The 20802-nt window shown below is 37.5% G+C and overlaps 2 protein-coding genes across 3 annotated transcripts; both read left to right on the plus strand.

The window, feature by feature from the left end:
- Window positions 1-132: 132 nt before the first annotated feature.
- LOC307120471 (regulator of G-protein signaling 21) lies at window positions 133-14565 on the plus strand. Its single transcript, XM_079807507.1, has 6 exons — window positions 133-292; window positions 389-475; window positions 817-869; window positions 7930-8096; window positions 8374-8549; window positions 13864-14565. Exons 1-6 carry the CDS (start codon window positions 216-218, stop codon window positions 13895-13897), a joined length of 594 nt encoding a protein of 197 aa, XP_079663633.1. The 5' UTR covers window positions 133-215; the 3' UTR covers window positions 13898-14565.
- On the plus strand, window positions 14422-18678 carry rgs13b (regulator of G protein signaling 13b). Of its 2 annotated transcripts, none has more exons than XM_079807509.1 (5): window positions 14422-15482; window positions 15604-15663; window positions 15774-15838; window positions 16002-16168; window positions 17752-18678. In XM_079807509.1, exons 1-5 carry the CDS (start codon window positions 15406-15408, stop codon window positions 17938-17940), a joined length of 558 nt encoding a protein of 185 aa, XP_079663635.1. In that variant the 5' UTR covers window positions 14422-15405; the 3' UTR covers window positions 17941-18678. The 2 variants fall into 2 exon arrangements, with proteins under 2 accessions (XP_079663635.1, XP_079663634.1); XM_079807508.1 differs by having other exon boundaries at window positions 15172-15482; window positions 15777-15838.
- The last annotated feature ends 2124 nt before the right edge of the window (window positions 18679-20802 follow it).

Raw genomic sequence — 20802 nt, forward strand, 5'->3', positions numbered from 1 at the left:
TCCCAATTCATGAAAACCTAATATTGTGATATTTATGAGTCATGGATTAAAGACGGAAGGTTCGTAGTGTTATTGGCATCCAGAGATTTGTATGAACATGTTCAGGTATGAACACATCCCACCCTTCTGCCCGGCGACCGTATGGGAAAAGTCTGTCAAAAACATGGAGCATATATAGCAGATCATTATGAAGGAATATTTCCCCCCACCTCACGATGCCTAAACTGCTTTTCTCGAAGATTCGGATCTACGAGTTCAAGGATCTCATTCGGAATAAGAAACAACCAATGACGTAAATCATTTTACTTTTCTCTCTGCATAGCCATAAACCTCTTAAATCTACTGATATGCTTGAATGGATACCTCAATGTTTATTTTCATCCCGTAGAATGGACGTTCTGTTGAGCAGAAAAAAGCAGAAAAACAACATCAGATGTGTTTTGATTCAGAAAAAGACTGAAGCCGATAGTTATCAGTAAGTTTATAAGCCATGTATATTGTTATATCTACATGTGTAGAACAATTCAAACTGAAATAATCAGTTCATGGGTAGGCTACCTGATGCATAAGACAATTTTAGGTCAAACTTTATATGAATGTATAGTAGAAAATGTTTTTGCCTTTATAGATCATTTTAAATGGTTTTTCGGTGACATTTTTCTGTACACAAATTTAAGTTCAAACAGTACAAATGTTCATAGTCTTCATAAAATAATTAGAAAAAGAAGCTATAGCATGTTGCATCATGTCACACCACACAATTTTACATTTTAAACTGTTCACTATGGATGGCACTAATATCTTTGTCTTTTTAAGACAGGACCGTTTGACACATGGGCCAAAGTTAGCTGATCTGCTAGAAAATAGAGGTTAGTTCAACCACTATTCAATATATACACACACATAAAGTTCTTATGACATTGATGGTTCCATTAAAAACCTTTACCATCCATCCATGGAATCTTTGCATTACACTAAAGGTTCTTATAGTGATTAGAGTTTCTAGGGTGTGTTCACACTTGTACTTTGGTTCTCTTGGGTCTTTAGAATGAACCTAAAAATACAAATAAAATAACAACAAAGGCTTATATGGCATATATTATGATGGAGCTTACAGAACATCCAAAACAATGCCGTGTGCTGGGCTAAATGCACTTGATGTATGTGCGTATATCTGATGGTACCTTTACCAGATAAGAACTCGTGAAGAGTCAAAACAGTGCCAAGACTTCCTATATGTTGCACACAAATTAAGATCTGCTACAAGGAGATGCAGTTCTGGCGCCTGTACCGAACTGTAATGAGCAACGTAGCACCTAAGACAAGAAACACCAAGTATGCTTGAGCATTCTGTCCTTTTTAGGGTTGTATCTTGTGACATTACTTCCTGTTTTTGGTTAGTTTAGATGTCTTTGGTCCACCTTTTCAGCAGTCTCGGTCTGCTTGTTTGGTGCTCACACTTATTTAAAGGAACACGCCGACTTTTTGTGACTTTAGCTTATTCCCCGTATCCCCCAGAGTTAGATAAGTCCATACATACTAATCTCATCTCTGTGCGTGCCATAACTCAGTCTGACGCACCTACCGCTAGCCTAGCTTAGCTCAAAGACTGGAGGTAAATGGCTCCAGCTAGCCTACTGCTCAATAAGAGACAAAATAACGCCACATTTTCCTATTTACATGTTGTGATGTGTATAGTCACATCGTGTACTAAGACCGACGGAAAATTAAAAGTTGCGATTTTCTAGACTGATATGACTAGGGACTATTCACTCATTTTTGCGTAATGATCAAGAGCTGTGAGCTGTCCCATGAGTGCAAAAATAGTCCCCAGCACTCTCTGTGCAAGCAGGGCCTTGTCCCAAATGGTTCACTTCATGTGCACTTTCGGTCTTGTGGAATTACAATGGCTGCCACGTGTGCGTGTCCGTTAAGTCCACGAGACCGCAGGGTGTCCCATTTGTCATTTTAGGTCTCAAAAGGGTGCTCGCGAGCGCGCCGTTGCGGTCGATTGCGGCCGAGACCGCACTGGTGCAGCGGACTTCTTCCCGACAGTCAAAGTGCCGTTACGTCATGAAAGTGCGGACTTGTAGGAAGGCTGCAAGGGTTTGGGGTGCCATTTGGGACAGGGCCCACTTTGTCACGTTGGTTATGTTGACGGAAGTTAGCCTATTTTCAGGCGCTGTGTAATATCATTGAGCCGCTGCACCCATGGTACGGCAGCACAGTTCCTTGATGTAAATAGGAAAATGTGGCGTTATTTTGTCTCTTATTGAGCAGTAGGCTAGCTGGAGCCATTTACCTCCAGTCTTTGTGCTAAGCTAGGTTAGTGGTGGGTGCGTCAGACAGAGTTATGGCACGCACGGTGATGAGAATGGTAAGTATGGACTGGCTCTGGGGGATACAGGGAATAAGCTAAAGTCACAAAAAGTCGGCGTGTCCCTTTAAGGGTGTGTTCACACTTGTAGTACGGTTTGCTTGGTCCGGACCAAAAAAACCCCCCAAACATTTAGTCCTGGTCCGATTAGCATTCAGTTTGGCATTTTTATCACCGAACCAAAAGATACCAAACCTAAAGGCATAGGGATTCATTCATAACCTGATTGGACGATTTTTATGACATATTAACTATTTTGAAACGGAACTTATCGAACATCCTGGGATAAATGCGCTCGTTTTATGTGCGTAGCATACTTATGATGGTATTTTGACCAGCTAAGAATTCATGAAGAGCTTACAACATGTGTAAAGGAGTAAAATCAGCAGCAGGAATCGCTCCGTCACACACAAACAATCTGCTGCGTGGAGGCGCGGTTCTGATGCCTGTACCGAACTGTGATGGGCAAACTCACGACTATGACGAGAAAAAACTGAATGCGAGAGGTGGTTCGGATGGCAGTGTTCACACTTATTCAAATGTACAGCACTAACAGAGCAATCGCACCAGGGAATGTGTTAATCGAACCAAACATGCCAAGTGTGAACACACCCCAAATGAACCGCACTAAGGGTGCTTTCACACTGACAGTTTACTCCGAAACAGGGCACGGTTCCCATGAAAAATTTGTAATGTGAAAGCTGTCATGCGTACCTCTGTGCGCACCGAGGTACTGAACCCAAGAATACCTGGAGGAGGTGGTGTGAGTTCGGTTGCACTCAAATGTGCCGCGATTCACGTGAATGTGAAAGCAACACTCGAGTGCGCATTTGTTCAGGAAGAAAAGTAACCCGCGCATGCGTTTTAGCCGATTATGATGTATTTAGTTATTTCGTTCTTTCAGACGAATAAAATCGGAGTTATTGTTATTTTCATTTTTGGGTGAACGATCCCTTTAACTAAATACTAATACCACTAACTGAAAACATCGTTTTTCATGCAGTGGTTTCACGCTCCCTTAACATGTAAGCTTTCATGTCAAAATAAAAAAAATGTCAACATTACACATTAAGGTGGTTATTTCATTATGTTTTGTCAACATGCGCCTTTAGATTTCTACACAAAATCATCAAAAGTTATTCTAGCGCGAGCTCCCGTGCCGTCTCCATTCACAGAAACATGTCATGCTTGGTATCATTATAAAGCTCTCAGTCTCATACACAGCGCTGTCTAATCCAAATATGGGAATTTCCTTTGTAGAACTAACCAACCGCGAAAGTTTGCAGCCGAAAACCACATCTGATTGGTCAATGTGAATTTCTCACTACGTGGTACGCGCTGCCGTTTCCTTGTCTATTCTCCGCCTGAGAGAAAATACTGCAGACACCGCCGAAATCAGCTCATAAACGTTCACAGAAAAGACCAAGTAGCAAGAGGTAGTAAAAAGAAAGTAAACATCAACAGATTAGACGATGAAACCCCGTCAGAATTAGATTCAAATAGTTATAGATGGATATATACAACAAACAGGGACAGTTCTTTTGCAGTTTGTGTGACTGTTGTTATGTGTGTTTGTTAAGGTAGTTCTCTTCAGCTTAAGGCTATTGCTATTCATATTTTATTAATTTATCAATTTCCATGTGTTTGAAATATTATACACTACTGATATTAATGAACTGAATATATATTTGTCTATAGGTTGGGGGATTTCATAGAAATGTATGTATGCAATTATACAATATAAAACTTTAAAGGCCGTTTTCTCAAAATGAGTTTTTCCTCACACTCAGAGTCAGATATATCCACTTCAGTAGCACTTACAAGCACCAACTTTTGCAGTCTTATACTGAACTATATTCTGAAGGCTTTTACAGAGGGATTTGTTGATATATCATTCCTATCCTGAGTTATAGGTCCTTTTACTCCAAAAAACATTGCAAACATTTATTTTTTAAGGCTTTTGTCAGTATTATCTAATTTACTAAAGCACAAAATAAGATATCCAGAATCCCCTCTGTAAAAGCCCTATCGTCTAATTAATATGTCAACAAATAGAACCAAGAAACATGGTCCTTTCCAATTTCCAGATTTTGTTTTTGGAAATGTATGCAAATGAGTGCATATTTAAGTATATAAGGCCTCGTTTGCATATTAAACTTGTAATAATTTTTTTTCCCTATGTTTATGCCAGTAATAAACTGGAGAAGTTACACAGTGATATCTTGTCATTTAAAAAAAATTCCCTATTCACCTGTAGTGCCTCGCCTTAAATAAAACACATGTAAGGGATGATAGTGTGGATTATTTAACTAAGCGAGTGTGAGCCTGCAGTGTATTTATATATAGTGAGTGCAATTCATACACATGAAAATGCATCCAAACTTAAAGGGCTGTAATTCAAGAATGCTTTCGAATATAGACCTAAGTTTGGTCTTGTTTTAAAGCAGACTCTCGCCAGATTATTGCTGAAGGGAATATGAAATTCACAATATGAAAGTATTAAAATATTATGGAAGTTTAAATTTACTGTAAATTAAAAATACTTTACTAAATATTTTTTATTTTATATAAAATATATATTTTACAAAAATGTTTGAATCTAAAATTAATATAAAATCAAAGCCATATGTCTAACCAAGTTGTGTTCCAAATTTGAAGTTGATATCACAAAAATTGAAGTTCCCATGAGATTTTGTTTAGGCGCTATACCAAATATAGCCACCGAGTGTCATTGAAATTCCATTGATTGTTTTTTTTATGCATTTTCCGGTAAATTTCTGTCCAAATGTCACTTCCATCACAAAACGGTCACCAAATATGGAACCTTGAGTCTCAGACCTTTCCGATGATATGTGTTTTGTCAAGATTAGAAAAGATTTTGATTATAAAGTAGTTCAAGTAAATGTTGTAATATGAAACATGACACCGCCCACTAGGGGAGGAGCCTGCTTGAAGAATTTAAAGTACCATTTCCATGTTAACGCAAAGTCCAATTTCAAAACGGTTTGCACAGGATGAATTTTGAGTTCATAAGCTTTCGAATGATACCTAATTTATGATAATTACAAAAATATTTTATACAAAAAAGGCGATCAAAAAAAGAGTGCCAGGTGTCCAGCCAAAAAGAGCAGTGACAGTTAAAAGCTTAAAAGAGTCCTTTTGCAAGCACCAGAAAGCCGCCTTCATGCCATACACATACAGTAAACCCAAGTGTTGTTTACTCAGCTGCGCATAATAGCACCAAATTAATAAAAAACTTCACACTTGTAAGTTCGGTTCGTTTGGTCCGGACAAAAAAACAAAAACAAAACATATAGTCCTGGTCTGCTTAGCGTTCACACTGGCATTTTTAACAGCGAACCTAAAGTTACTGAACCAAAGGCATAGGGACACGGTCACAACCTGAGGGGTCGGCTTTTATGACGTATATTTCGCAACGGAGCTTGCTTACCGAACATTCAAAACAATGCTGTGTGCTGGATTAAGCACGATCATTTTATGCGCGTACATATGGTTTTAGTTTTACCAGCTGAGAACTCACGAAGAGCTCATAAAATGTTCAAAACATTCAAAACAGCAGCAGGATTTCCTCCGTTGTATGCAGAAACGAAGATCTGCATATATTGATGAGGCACTTTACTTTCTCGTTGCTCCACATTTGCCCTTTACTCATTTTGGATACACCGATCTTTCCGCGTCGTCAAATCAGCTGACTTGTAGCGTCGCATCTTGTAACATCACGTCCTGTTTTTGGTTCGTTTACATGTCTTTGGTCCGTGTTGCGTTCATATATCAATCGAACCGCACCAGAGTTAATTTGGAAGCGAACCATCTTTTTAGTGGTCTCGGTCTGCTTGTTTGGTGCGCACCAGGGTTCGGATGGCAGCCTTCACATATGTTCAAATGAACCGCACTAACCGAGCAATCGAACCAAACATGACAAGTGTGGACGCACCCTTAAGGCCTGTACACACCGGGACGAATATCGCATGCGCTTATCACCAGCGTTTTTCGTGACGTTTTTCGGCGCGTCTTGAGTGTTCACACCCAAGCGATTTTCACTGGCGATGCGCCGAGTGAACGTGCACGTTCAGTAGATAGCGCTCCCGGTACACAAGGTGGTGCTGTGGCACTTTACGCTTCTGACACTCGCTTGTCACACAGAAGAAGAAGAGAGACAGTATTTACGTGCTTGCCAAAACCACAGATGTATTTATGTCTATGGCCAAAACCATTCACACACTTTTTGCTAACTGGCAAGCAGCATTAGCAGCCCATCTTCTTCTTTGTCTACTTACTACTTCTTCGTCGTATCAATGTGTGCTCAGCAAGACCGATTTTGTGCTTGAGCGCCACCAAGTCGTGTTTTACTGTCACTTCAGCAGCCCCAGGCACGTGAACAAAAGCGCGGATCTCATTGGTCGGCCAGTTTTTAACGCGCCACGTCAAAATAAAAAAACGAACCCAAGGCGTTTTTTTTAAAATGACACTTTTACGCCTGGCATTTTACGCGTCGGTGTGCACACTCACATTGGCGCCCATTGTTTAGTCACGAGGCGTTAAACGTCGGCGATAAACGCGCGCGAAAATCGTCCTGGTGTGAACAGGCCTTGAAGGTCCTTGCACGCAGAGACCGAAATGTTCAGTTTTTCGTATTTGCATCCTACAAATGTAATTGTCAAAACTCCTCACAAAACGCTTGCTAAGGATGCGAAAAACGCAGACAATTTTATTTTTTAACACGCAAAAATTTTGGACGTGAATTTCAGTTTTGGGATCAAAAGAACCAAGAGAACCAAACTACAAGTGTGAACACACCATAAAGGCCTTTGCAATTTTTCGCATATGTTTCATCTGAAAAATTTGTCTAGTGATACAGGAGCCACATATTAAAAAGAAGACCACCAATTTCCGTGAATCAATTGATCCTGAACAGAGACTGGCACTGGCAGTAAGGGATCAGCGCGCACACACACACACACACACGGTTTACAGGGACTTGGTGTGCTATAATTATAGCTGTGATATAATAATATTTGTAGTATTTTTGATACAATAATATTTGTATATATAATTGTAGGTATTGAGCACTGGCGATTCATTCACCACCATTGCCAGCAGTTTTAGGTTGGGCATCAGCACTGTAGATGGGAAAAACGAATGCGAAAAACGCAGAAAATCGAACTTGTTCCGAATTTTTTTTTAACGGATGAAAGTTTCGGAGGCAGTGTGCAAGCGTGATTGACATAACGTGAGGTCGAATTTATTTTTTGACGTGCGAAAATTTTGCATGCAAATTTCTGACTCAGTGTGCAAAGGCCTTTACAGGGCAATAGCACCAGAGTTTGTTTTATTCCAACCAAACCAGCCAAATATGACCAGACCCTTATATTAAAATGTTATTTACACTAAGCATTTTTTTTTTTTTAAAGAACTGTTGACTGAAAGGTTCTTCTATGGCATCACTGCGAAAACCCCCTAAGAGTTTATGTATATTATTATTTAGCTTTGTATATTATTTCACATTATTTTGAACATTCTTCTCCGAACAGACTACCTGGCTGCCTTTCGTTCATTTCTCCAGTCTGAGTTTAGCGCGGAGAACATTGAATTTTGGCTTGCCTGCAGGGAATATAAGCGAATGACTTCATCTGGCAGACTCTCTAACAAGGCAGCAGATATTTACAAAGAGTTTCTCCATCCCATGGCTCAAAAAGAGGTCAGTATGTGCATTTATTAAAGCATTAAAAAGAGAAGGGCCTTTCGGAACAGTTACAGTGCATTACGAAGCACGGAAATGCCATTGCATCATAGTAAAGTTTATTAATAGGTGCAATGGTAGTTGAATATTTGGTAACTGGAAAGTTGTACATTCAAACATGAAAGAGCAAGGCACCAGATTACTTCTAAAATATGACACCTATTTTAAAATGGCTTAATAAAGGGTAAAAAAAAATCTATATTTGCTTAAACTAAACACCATTTAAACACCACAGGTCAACATCGACCATCACACTCGTGAGAAGATAGAGAGATCCTTGTTGAAGCCTGACCTCACTTGTTTTGATGAAGCGGAGATGCATATATACAGACTGATGGAGAAAGACTCCTGCCCCAGGTTCCTCAAATCTGAGGCCTATCAGAACCTGAGGAACGCACCCAGGAAACCAATGTAGGCCTACTGTGCCACTGACAACTAATTCACTGGAACAAGGTTTCTTAATGAGCAGACGCACAGAAAGAGGACATATGCACGTGGTTTAGAGGAAATGACTGAGGAGAACAGAAAGTATATGTGGTGTGCAGATGCTCAACTTCACTGGTTTTGAGCGATAAGATAAATGAGAAAAAATAAAAATGTCAACGTTACAGGAAATGATCGAGAATAAAGGTGCATTACATGATTTCCACTGTTATTTGAGAAATGGGCTGTTCTGTTCTGCGAAATGGGTGCCTTTTAAAAGTTGGTTTTGAAAGTAGATTTCTGTAAAGACTGTATCAGACAAAAGTGTTGATAAATTGTATTGTAACATCTCAAGATAAACATAGTTAGTTGACACCAAATACTTTTGTTTGTGTCCTGGTGTCTTCTTTTCAAAACATTTTAAACAGCCTTTTGCTAATTATTTTATAATTATTATACAACTTTTATGAAAATTATGTTATGTTATTATTATGTTTCATGGAATCAGTTACAGCAAAAACATTAACTTTACCTTATATGAAAAAAGATAATACGAAAACATCTTGAGTGACAGGGTTGCAGTTTAAATCATGAAATTACAAAGTGCTTATTAGAAAGACATTTTTCCTCAAATATTAAGGAACAAAAAAATAAATAAATACAAACATTCATTAATAAAACAGGGTTGATTCATAACCTAAAGTTACCTAAAATTAAAGTTACTTTCTTAGGTTATGAGTCAACCCTGTTACCATCATAATTCCATTGTTTTAGTTTAGTTAATTATAATCGTAACAGGGTACAGTCATAACCTAAAGTCAACTATGATATATATCAGGCATAACATTATGACCTAATATTGTGTTGGTCCCCCTTTTGCTGCCAAAACAGCCCTGACCCGTCGAGGCATGGACTCCACTAGACCCCTGAAGGTGTGCTGTGGTATCTGACACCAAGATGCTAGCAGCAGATCCTTTAAGTCATGTAAGTTGCGATGTGGGGCCTCCATGGATCGAACTTATTTGTTCAGCACATCCCACAGATGCTCGATTGGATTGAGATCTGGGGAATTTGGAGGCCAAGTCAACACCTCAAACTCGTGCTCCTCAAACCATTCCTGAACTATTTTTGTTTTGTGGCAGGGTGCATTATCATGCACAGCCACCAGGGAATACCGTTTCCATGAAAGAGTGTTCATGGTCTGCCACAATGCTTAGGTAGGTGGTACGTGTCAAATTAACATCCACATGGATGCAGGACCCAAGGTTTCCCAGCAGAACATTGCACAAGGCATCACACTGCCTCCCCCGGCTTGCCTTCTTCCCATAGTGCATCCTGGTGCCATGTGTTCCCCTGGTAAGGGACGCACACACACCCGGCCATCCATGTGATGTAAAAGAAAACGTGATTCATCAGACCAGGCCACCTTCTTCCATTGCTCTATGATCCAGTTCTGATGCTCACATGCCCACTGTTGGCACTTTCAGCAGTGGACAGGGGTCAGCATGGGCACCCTGACTGGTCTGCAGCTATGCAGCCCCATACACAACAAACTGTGATGAACTGTGTATTCTGACACCTTTCTATCAGAACAGCATTAACTTTTTGAGCAATTTGAGCTACAGTAGCTTGTCTGTTTGATCGGATCACACGGGCCCACGTGCATCAATGAGCCCTGGCCGCCCATGACCCTGTCGCCGGTTCACCACTGTTCCTTCCTTGGAACACTTTTGATAGATACTGACCACTGCAGACCGGGAACACCCCACAAGAGCTGCAGTTTTGGAGATGACCTAGTCGTCTAGCCATCACAATTTGGCCCTTGTCAAACTCGCTCAAATCCTTACGTTTGCCCATTTTTCCTGCTTCTAACACATCAACTTTGAGGACAAAATGTTCAGTTGATGCCTAATATATCCCACCCACTAACAGGTGCCGTGATGAAGAGATAATCACTTCACCTGTCAGTGGTCATAATGTTATGACTGTTCGGTGTGTATATATATATGGATTTATCTATTTTTAAGAACAATTACTATATTAACAAATTGTAGACACTGAGATCAACTATTCAATGCACTCCGTTTTCATATACATGAGATATGTTTTAATCCAACCTACAACTTTTTAAACTATTTTTTCAGCCATTCAATATCCTCATGTGCAAAGAATGAGTCATGCCATCTTTATGATTATTTAGAACACACAAACATACTGTAAATAGCGGATTAGCTATATTTAGACCGTCTATGGACACTGACTAATTATGAACAGAAAAACGACATTTTCCATAGTCTGTGAAGAATTGTGTTTTGGTCACATGTCCGACCCAAGCGAACTGATGCAGAGATGGGCCTTAAGTGAGAAACGCTGCCATAAAGTACAATAATAATCCATGTCACCGCCTGACCCCACTGTGACAATGCCTTACGTCCTGAGTTTCAAGGCTTAAAAAGGCAATTCTGAGCTGCTAAGAATAACTACGTTTGATTAACCTCAAATTCCACCAAAACAGTGAATGTCAACGGCCGTGTGATGCATGGTAGAGCGCCTGCAGCATATGTCCTTTCTTGGGGAAAGCAATTCTGTAATAAAGACACCACTGTTTTAAGAAATATCTGTCCTCGTCATATTGAAAAAAATCCACTTTATTTGATTAAGATGCTTTTTAATAAAAAAATATTACTGAATGCACGTTATTTGATTTTATGAAGGGGGTTTTTCGTGGAAAAGTTTCATTTGGCCATTCAAATATGATGCTGATGATATAAATGCAACCAGAAGAAAGTTATCTTGATGTTTCTCTTAAAATAGCTGAGAAATTAAAACAGATCTGAAAACTGTTAACGTATATCTCAATAATGAATGATAATTAATGTGTTATATTTTTCCATTTTTAACTAGAAATTTGATTCAAATTGAAATCTCTGACTTTTTCTTAGAAGAAAAATTTCTATATTTAATGTCACTGCAGTCTAGGAGAAACAATTGATCATTTGAAAATGTCTAATTTACTTCTAAACATTCACTGTTCCTTACACATTCATATTAATTAAATTATAAATCACAAGGGTAACAGGGTTGACATTTTAAGATCGTCTCCTACTGACAAACATAAATTAAAGTGATAAACAGGATATATAGTTTCATACTTAAAAAGTAAGTTCATTATTAGATTTTTCCCATACTTTCATTTCTCACCTCAGCGCAACACGTATGTTGTCACTCAGAAATGAGAATGATGCGAAATCATGTGGTAACACCACCGGCATGGGGAAATTATTTTATACGGGTGAACGTTTAATGGAAGCTCCCCTCATGAAACTATCTACCGGATGCCCCAATTATTGACAAACCATTTCACCAATATTTGTAAATTAGTCAGTTTCAGCCTGAGAATGACAATCTCTCACACAATCTGACCATCATCTGCTGCCAAAACACAGTCACTGTGGCAACTAAAAGGAAATGAGTAATGTTCTCAGGCGCTGACATTGCCCGAGGCACAAAATTGCTCAATTGCGCACAATGGAGAAACTGACAGCGTTACAGTATGAGCGGAGCGGTGAGATAGATTGCGACGGTCATGTGACTTTGATGTCTTTCATTAACACGTGCAGTCTAATGTGAACACTTGACTGCCTGTATCCATTTTTGGAGAAACTTATAGAGAAAAAAACTTTGCTCACTTACTAAGGATTAATACACATACAAATAAAAAAAAACATAGAAATGGTCCATTGAAAGGGTTCATGATGTATGAGTGACCATGATAAAGGGAATCTTTTACAAATCTAGTTTTTATTAAAGTACTTTCGAGTTTTCATGTTGGTTTCGAAAAACTTTTATACCTTTTTCAAAAATTTTAAATTTAATTTAAATTTAATGACTAAAAATGTCATGTGGTGTAACCATCAAGTACGTATTTTCTAGGGCTGCCACTAACAACTATTTTTATATCGATTAATCTATCGACTAATTTATCGATTAATCTATCGGCTAATTTATCACAATAATTTTCAACAATTTTACTTAAAACATTGAATTTAACTTGCAACGTTGGCATTAAGTAGTGTAATATAAAAAAAAGTATAAATGTAAACAAGCCCTGGACAAAATGTAAAACTAAAAGAGTAAAAATGTAAAAAGGTACAAGTTCGTAAACCAACATAACAAAAAAAAAGAGAATGTCAGCAAATACTTTTTATATAGAATAGTGTTGTCACGATACCAAAATTATGACTTCGATATACGATACCAGACTAAAATACCTCTGAATTGAATACTGAATCGAAACCATGGCAACAAAATTGTAAAAGTAATTGAATAATATGACAACTTACTATTCATTGTTTTAGGGTTAAAAAACCCTATGTTCCTGCCCTGCCCTGCTTCACACAGAATATTAGGTCCGGCCCTTTAAGAGCTGCATGGACCAAATTCATTGTAACACCCGATTCGCCTGTGTTTACCTGAATACTCGCCATGCCGCCCTTTTCTGTTGCGTTCTTTTTTCCTGAGCTGCTCGTATATATTTGACTGTTCTGCTTCCATTGTTTAGTGAACGGTGGAAGCAGAGCTCACACACACACGTCCTCAAGCTGTCACACATCGACGCAGATTAAGAAAACTGCTCTTATTAGAGTGCTGTCATTTTTAAAGTACCGGTACTAATACAATTTCATATCGTACCCAACTAATCCAGTCGACTAAAAATATTGACGTGAATAATTAACAGCGTCGACACAGGCCTAATATTTTCCATACATATTGAATACATGTGTAAACAAAATAATCATTATTCCTGGAAATTTTTTAACCCTGTTTTTACCTAGTTAATTTTTTTTTTAACAAATATCAACATTTGTATTATTAATTCATAAATATATGACGTCATTTTGTGGACTTGCACCACATGACATTTTACAACCTATTCTAATTTTGTCTTGTCATAAAAAGATCAAATTATCTGAAAACTTCAGAGACATACTCACTTTACACACAGTCATGAGGCTCAACAGGAATCTATCATAAAATATGCTTTTTACTGGCATGTTGGTTGCACCATATGACTGTGATATTTCTAACAAAATTTTGTAAAATATATTTATAAGAAAAAAATAATAATATATTTTTTTTTGTTCATAAGATTTTCTATTTTTACAAATATCATGAATTATTCATTTATAAATATTATTGTTTTTTTGTGGAGTTGCACCACATGACATAAACAACCTCAACTCATCTTGTCTTGTCATAAAAACATTTTGTCTGTATGATATCATACGTTTTTCCCCTGCAGGTTCCTGCATGTTGGTCACACCCATAGACTGTAAAAGAAATATGGACATGGTGCCCGTGACGTCACCCGTAGGTTTCTGAAGAGCATTTTTGAAGCCTAAAGTGGGCGGAGCCGGCCGTTGCCATCTTGGCAGCACGCCACGGATAACTGAAAATGGGCAAAGAGGCGGGACGTGGGTGGAGCTGAGATGCCTGGTTGCTGAAACCACGCCCACCAAGCTCGACCATAGTGGCAATCCACCTGTCACTCAAGTGGCCACGCCCTTAATTATGCAGAACTTTAAGGCTTTACATAATTTAAAAGGTTGAGTTATTAAAAAATTCACCCCCTCACAGTTGTAATGAAGGGCAAAATTAGCTGTATAGACCAAAACCAGGCTGTAACATTTTCTTTCTGCTGTAAAGTTGGGCATTTTAACATGGGGGAGATACAGATTTGACTCCCTTTTGGAGCCAGTCTCTAGCGGCCCGTCGATTAATTGCAGTTTAAGTCACTTCCGTGTTGGCTTCAAGACAGAAAGACAGGAGGTTGTCGCTTGGTTACACCATATGCCCTTTTATTAATAAATAACATAACTCATTTTGTGGAGTTGCACCACATGACATAATCCCCGGCTGTTGTATATGCTTTCCCCTGCAGGTCCCTGAATGTTGGTTACACCATATGCCCTTTTATTAATAAATAACATTACATTTTCTTGTGAAGTTGTACCACATGACATTTTACAACCTGAATTATCTGATACATTCAGAGATGTATAGACCACACACAGTCAGTCATAGACCTACAGATGTTTCTGCATTTTGGTTGCACCACATGACTTTGTTTTGTTGAACAAAAGCAATTTTGGTTCCATTAAAAAAGTAATAGTAAAACACTATTTTGCTTAGTTGGTCCAGCAGAGAACTCTTGTCCTATCAAGAAATATTTCTGGCCACGTGTTTCCCTGGAGTTCATTATAGGTTCTTCCAAAGAACTAAAGAACCAAAGATCTTGCAAAACATCAGTTCCCCAGGCGGTAAAAGTATTTTTGGTTCCAATCTAAACTCTTGTTTTAGTGCAGGTGAAGCTAGTTACTCATTATGTTTGGAGAAGGAATCCTTCTTCTGTGCTAATAAAATGTGAAACAAAGAAAGACGAAGTAGCCTAACCATCTCATTTGACTCTTATTTTCATTTGTGCGGCATTACATTTAGGCTGTTACGTCCGTAGATTAATGAAAACGTCAACACATGCAAAGTTGTCATTTGCTTATCTGCCATTTCAGCAGGTACATGTATATTTACATGTCTAAAAATATGAAGTAACAGACTTTTCGCACACAAGCAACTGACTGGGAGGAGGGGTATGGTTCGATGGGGCTTCCTCTTTGCTGTGGTTCGCAGAGTCCCTGTTGGTGAAACAAGCCCTTAGCAACCGTCGCAGGGCATAAAAAGCAGAGCCGGATACGCAGAAGGGAAACCTGTAGAGCACCAAGTGCAGCATGATCACTAGCAGGACCGTGCGGCAGTGGATTTCTGGGCAATAAGCCCTCGCTCTACCATGCCTGGCCTAATCTCACAACCTCTCCCAACGGATTTCAACATGGACAAAGACGACTTCAGGAGAAACAAGACCTTGTAAGTGTGTTTTTCAGGCATTTTTACTCAACTATCTAGTATGAGTCCCAGCATGCTTTAGCGTAGGTTTGGATGTGTGAAGGATGAAATGCCATCAACAAAGATGACTTTCTCTCCATAGAGGAAAGAACCTCATGTGCCGACTAAAGTGTATGTTCACCAGTTCATCTGCTCCGGAGAGGTAAGGAAAAAGTGACACACATATAAGGACACCACGTCCAAAATAGTTCAAACATGAGTTATTGCTCCTAATCCAGTTATGGTCAACTAATCAAACCCGTCTGATCTCAGCAGGCTAAGTTTAGAAGACACCCAACAATGGTCCCAGACTCTGGAGCGGCTTCTCGGTTCCAAATGTAAGTCTTTTCTTCTTTTTTTTTTTTTCAAAGCACTGATAGCTATTTTTGGCATTGGTTTGCTGAGGCGAGAGTAAACCAAAACACTAGTAAATTAAAGAGGTGCTGGTTTCCATTCGCGCCATTCGTGTTTTGATGCGCACCCGCATTTGCTTCCTTCCAGATGGCCTGGCCACATTCCGCACCTTTCTGAAATCAGAATTCAGCGATGAAAACATTGAATTCTGGTTGACGTGCGAGGACTACAAGAAGATAACGTCGTCCCATAAGATGAGCTCGAAGGCGAGGAAAATCTTCGAGCAATTCATCAAAGCAGAATCTCCGAAAGAGGTAGAGGAAACCATACAACACCCTGTCGCTATACGCTAGTAAATCTCTATATAACCAATGACGATGTATATACTAGAAGTGCCTGTAGTGTCACAATATAGTTTTGGATGAGCTGCAGAGCTGCTCTACACCTTTATTTTCTCTATCTTTTTTCAAATAATTTTATACCTTCTATATTTAAATAACAAACACTAAATCATCTTTAGCTTACCATATGTATAGACAGTAGTAATATAAATAATATCATATAATAAAATAACATATAATATAATAAATATAATATTTAAAAATAATAATTAATAAAAAGATATTTCATTTGTATTTGTATGCATATACAGTAGCAATGCAACACATATATGTATATAAATGTGTATATATATATATATATTTATAGGCTATATATATATATATATATATATATATATATATATATATATATATATATATATATATATATATATATATACGCACACACAATAAATTAAATTGACTGTAATAATCATTTATTTAATATAGTAATAATAACAATAAATAGTATAATAAAAAGTATTTAGTATAACTATAATATTATTATAATAAATAATATACATTATTTACTATACTAATTTACTATTGATATTCTACTAAAATATTTAAGTTACTAATTAACATATAATATAATATATAATCATTATGCATGTATAATTATTTGTATTTATTATATTATTTATTATAATTACTAGAAATGTATTATAATATAATATATAAATATTATAATAACTATTTTCAAATAATAAATAATTAATTATATTATTTATGTAATAATAATTTACTTAATATTATAATTATAATAAATAGTATCATAAATAAAAAGGTATTTAGTATAATTATTATTATAATATTATAAATTATATATTATACTCATTTACTATTTATATTATAATATTTTATTAAAGTATTTAATTTACTAATTAACATATAATAAATAAAATGCTATTATAGTCTTTAATTAAAATATTTAATTTACGAATTAACATATAATATAAGAAACAATGTATGTATTTATATACAATAATTTTTATTTGTTATATTATTAATTATAATTAATAGAAATAAACATATTATAATTTATATTATACTACGTTATATTATAATAAAAATAATTATTATAAGTTTACAAGTACTAAAAGTAGTCCATTGACTGTCAGGAGCCTCCAGCAGAGGATCCAGACACCTGGAAATGAACCATGTCAGATATAAAACAAATATAAGGAACAACGCTTGAATGTGAAATAAAGAAATTAACAATGTTTTTGATACTGGTCCCTACACAGCATGAACTATGGCTTCTGAACACCTTAATGGTTGTAATTAATGTGGTAATGTTGTTGTATACTAATAGTGGCACATTGTTGTCTATTTTGCAATATATTCACGCATATAGTTCGTTAATTTAAGTAAGTAATTTTATTTAAAACTTTATTTTTCCCAATTATGACTTAATTTTGCATATTTCCAATGAAATTTCTCAATATTTGCACAGTCCATCTCATAAGTTGCTTCCAGTGAAGGCATAGCGTAAAAGACTCTCATTTGCATCTCAGATAAACATCGACTATCACACACGGGAGGAAATCAAGAGGAACGTGAGGAATCCGACGCCACAGTGTTTCGACGAGGCTCAGAAGATCGTTTTCGGTCTGATGGAACGTGACTCTTACCCCAGATTCCTACGATCTGAGATGTACAAGACCCTCCTCGAGTCCCTTGCTGAGGATGATGCTCGAGGATGACTATGGATATATCACACCAATGCTAAAACTGGAACGGTCCGGTTCGTATGCCGGACCAGAACCCCAAAGTTTGCGCCCCCGCCGCGTGGAACCTCTGTAACTAGCAGGAGACAAAAAGGAGCAATGGTTGGGAACATGCCATTGATATCAAAGCAAAATGACAAGAAACACAAGTCCGACATGTTACTGAAATGCCATGAGTGCTTCTTAACTGAGGGTGCTTCCTGTGTAGATAAGGGCGCAGCTCCTTCAAGCCCTTCCGGTGGTTTCCGAAGCTACAGTGTGGGGACAACACTATCGTCTTTTCCTGGCACTTCCAGAAGATCTTTATGAACTGCTCTGCCATTATCCTACAATGACTTTAGTAACAAAAACTACCTCAGCCTATTGGTTGAGGTGGTTTGAACACTTTTGTGAGAGGATCTTGACGTAGGCCTATCCTATTTCGACATCAGTATCTTATTGCCACACATTACAGAACGAAATTACCTACTAGAGAGGTCAAGTTTAAATAAATAAAGAATGAAAAAAATTAAAATAAAGCAAGTACAGTTGTAGCATGTGTGCCACACACAAAAAACGTTGGCATTACTTGTAACGTTATAACGTTTAATTTAAATGAAGTTGTACTACTATTTATTAGCCGCAGCCACTGGTTGGATGTTGACTTTTGTTTTGTCCACGGTCATATTTTAGGACGATAAAATAAAGATTGGACACTGTTGATCTTTTGACTCCATTTTCTTGTAAGTCTTTGGTTTGCTTCATAGTGATACCTTCATATTGTTCACCCAGATTCCTTCTCTTTTATTTTGCTAATTACTGAAAACAAACAAAGTTTGTTTTAATGTGCGTTAACACACACACACACACACACACACACACACACACACACACACACACACACACACACACACACACACACACACACACACACACACACACACACACACACACACACACACACACACACACACACACACACACACACACACACACACACACAAAATATTAATAATAACTGAATAAATAAGCTTTCCATTGATGTATGGTTTGTTAGGATACAACTATTTGAAGATCTGGAATCTGAGGGTGCAAAAAATCGAAATATTGAGGCCCCCTGAATTAAAGGCCCCCTGAAATCAAAATGGACGTTTTTAGCTTTTAGTATGACTGTTAGCCTTAAGTTTATGAATAAACTCTTGTGTTCCAAAACAATGACAGAATTCTAATTTAGGAGATATAAGCATTCAAAACTTACAGTCTCTCACTTCTGTAAAATGAATCAGATTTTGATGACATCATCGCAGACTTCACCTTCTCATCACATCTTCTGTCCAATCAAATGCTCTCTAGAATCTGAAGCGCCCGCCCCCTACACTTTAAATAGACGCTGAAGCTGCGTGTGAAATCGGTCAGCTGTTCACACATTTACTATTTTCTACATGGTGAATGGCACATAGTGCACTATATGTGCGATAGGAAATGATTCAGACGGTGTAAATATGCTTTCAGTCGAGGCGAATGAAGTCTAGTTTCATGTTACTTTCACGCGCACCGCCGCAGCGCACACACATAGTCTAGACCAGAGACGTTGACTAGAGACACGAGAGCGCAGCGCGGATCACGTGCGAGTCGGCGCATACAACAAAACATATCAAACCCATTAAAATTTAAAAGTTGTCCAAAAATAATTTAAAAGTTGTCCAAATGAAGTCCTTAGCAAGGCATTTTACTACTACTAATTTTTTTATAAATATATTTACGGTAAGAAATTTACAAAATATCTTCATGGAACATGATCTTTACTTAATATCCTAATGATTTTTGGCATAAAAGAAAAATTGATAATTTTGACCCATACAATGTATTGTTGTCTATTGCCACAAATGCGACTTACGAATGGTTTTGTGGACCAGGGTCACACATACATGTTCCAAATTTGAGGTTGACATCTCAAAAAATGAGCTTTCAGTAAGATTTTATTGTGGACGCAGTACCAAACGTTTCCTCTAGATTAAATTTGTCTCCCATTAATTTCCAATGCAGTCATTTTTGACCGCAAACAATACAAGTGTGGCTATTTTTTAAGGACTATTGAACCTTTTCAAATCATGTCCATGTTTTTTTTTTTTTTTGTCTGAGCACAAGAGGGTTAAGTTACTGCTCTAAATATAAAATTGCTCTGAATATAAAAACTACACAGAAACAATTAAATATCCAATATCGCTTAATACGATAAAAAATAAGCAATATGATGTTAATATATTGTGTGGAATGCATGATTATCCAATGAAGTTTAACACTCAAGTAAATGTATCTTGTTTTAAGGATGTTTAGGAAAACAAGACAGTACATCCAATACCGATATTGTATCAAACACCGAAAACACCACTAAATGTGAACTTTACAGCAAAATTATAGGATTGATCCTTTTTTTTTAACCGACAGATCCCATGACTATTTAGTGAAACAATTACCTTTGAAACAGGAACAGATGAGTTTCAGTTCCCACAGAACAGGGAATTAAGAAAGACAGACTTCATAAGTGCCAGAGAAGTGTGCATTGCAGCAGCTACTGAAAAGTCATAAGATCTTGCAACTCGTACATTTCTGCTATTGCATGTCTAATGTTGCTAACATAGTTCATGACGCAAGCCTTCCTCTGTAAGCCTTGCCATTTAGTAGACACTAACTGCAGGGACTGTCCCGCTGGAGAAACTTAAATGTGTTGGTCAAGGGCAAAGCAGAACTGTGACCGGAAAACTGTCTCCTTTTAGGGACTGAAGCCTTTAGCCATTCGTTTCGTGGTTTCTCACACAGAACGCTAATGCCCAATTTGGTTCGTAATGAATTTTAAAA

This window comes from Gobio gobio (genome assembly GCF_949357685.1).
Source record: "Gobio gobio genome assembly, chromosome: 24".
NCBI lineage: Eukaryota > Metazoa > Chordata > Actinopteri > Cypriniformes > Gobionidae > Gobio > Gobio gobio.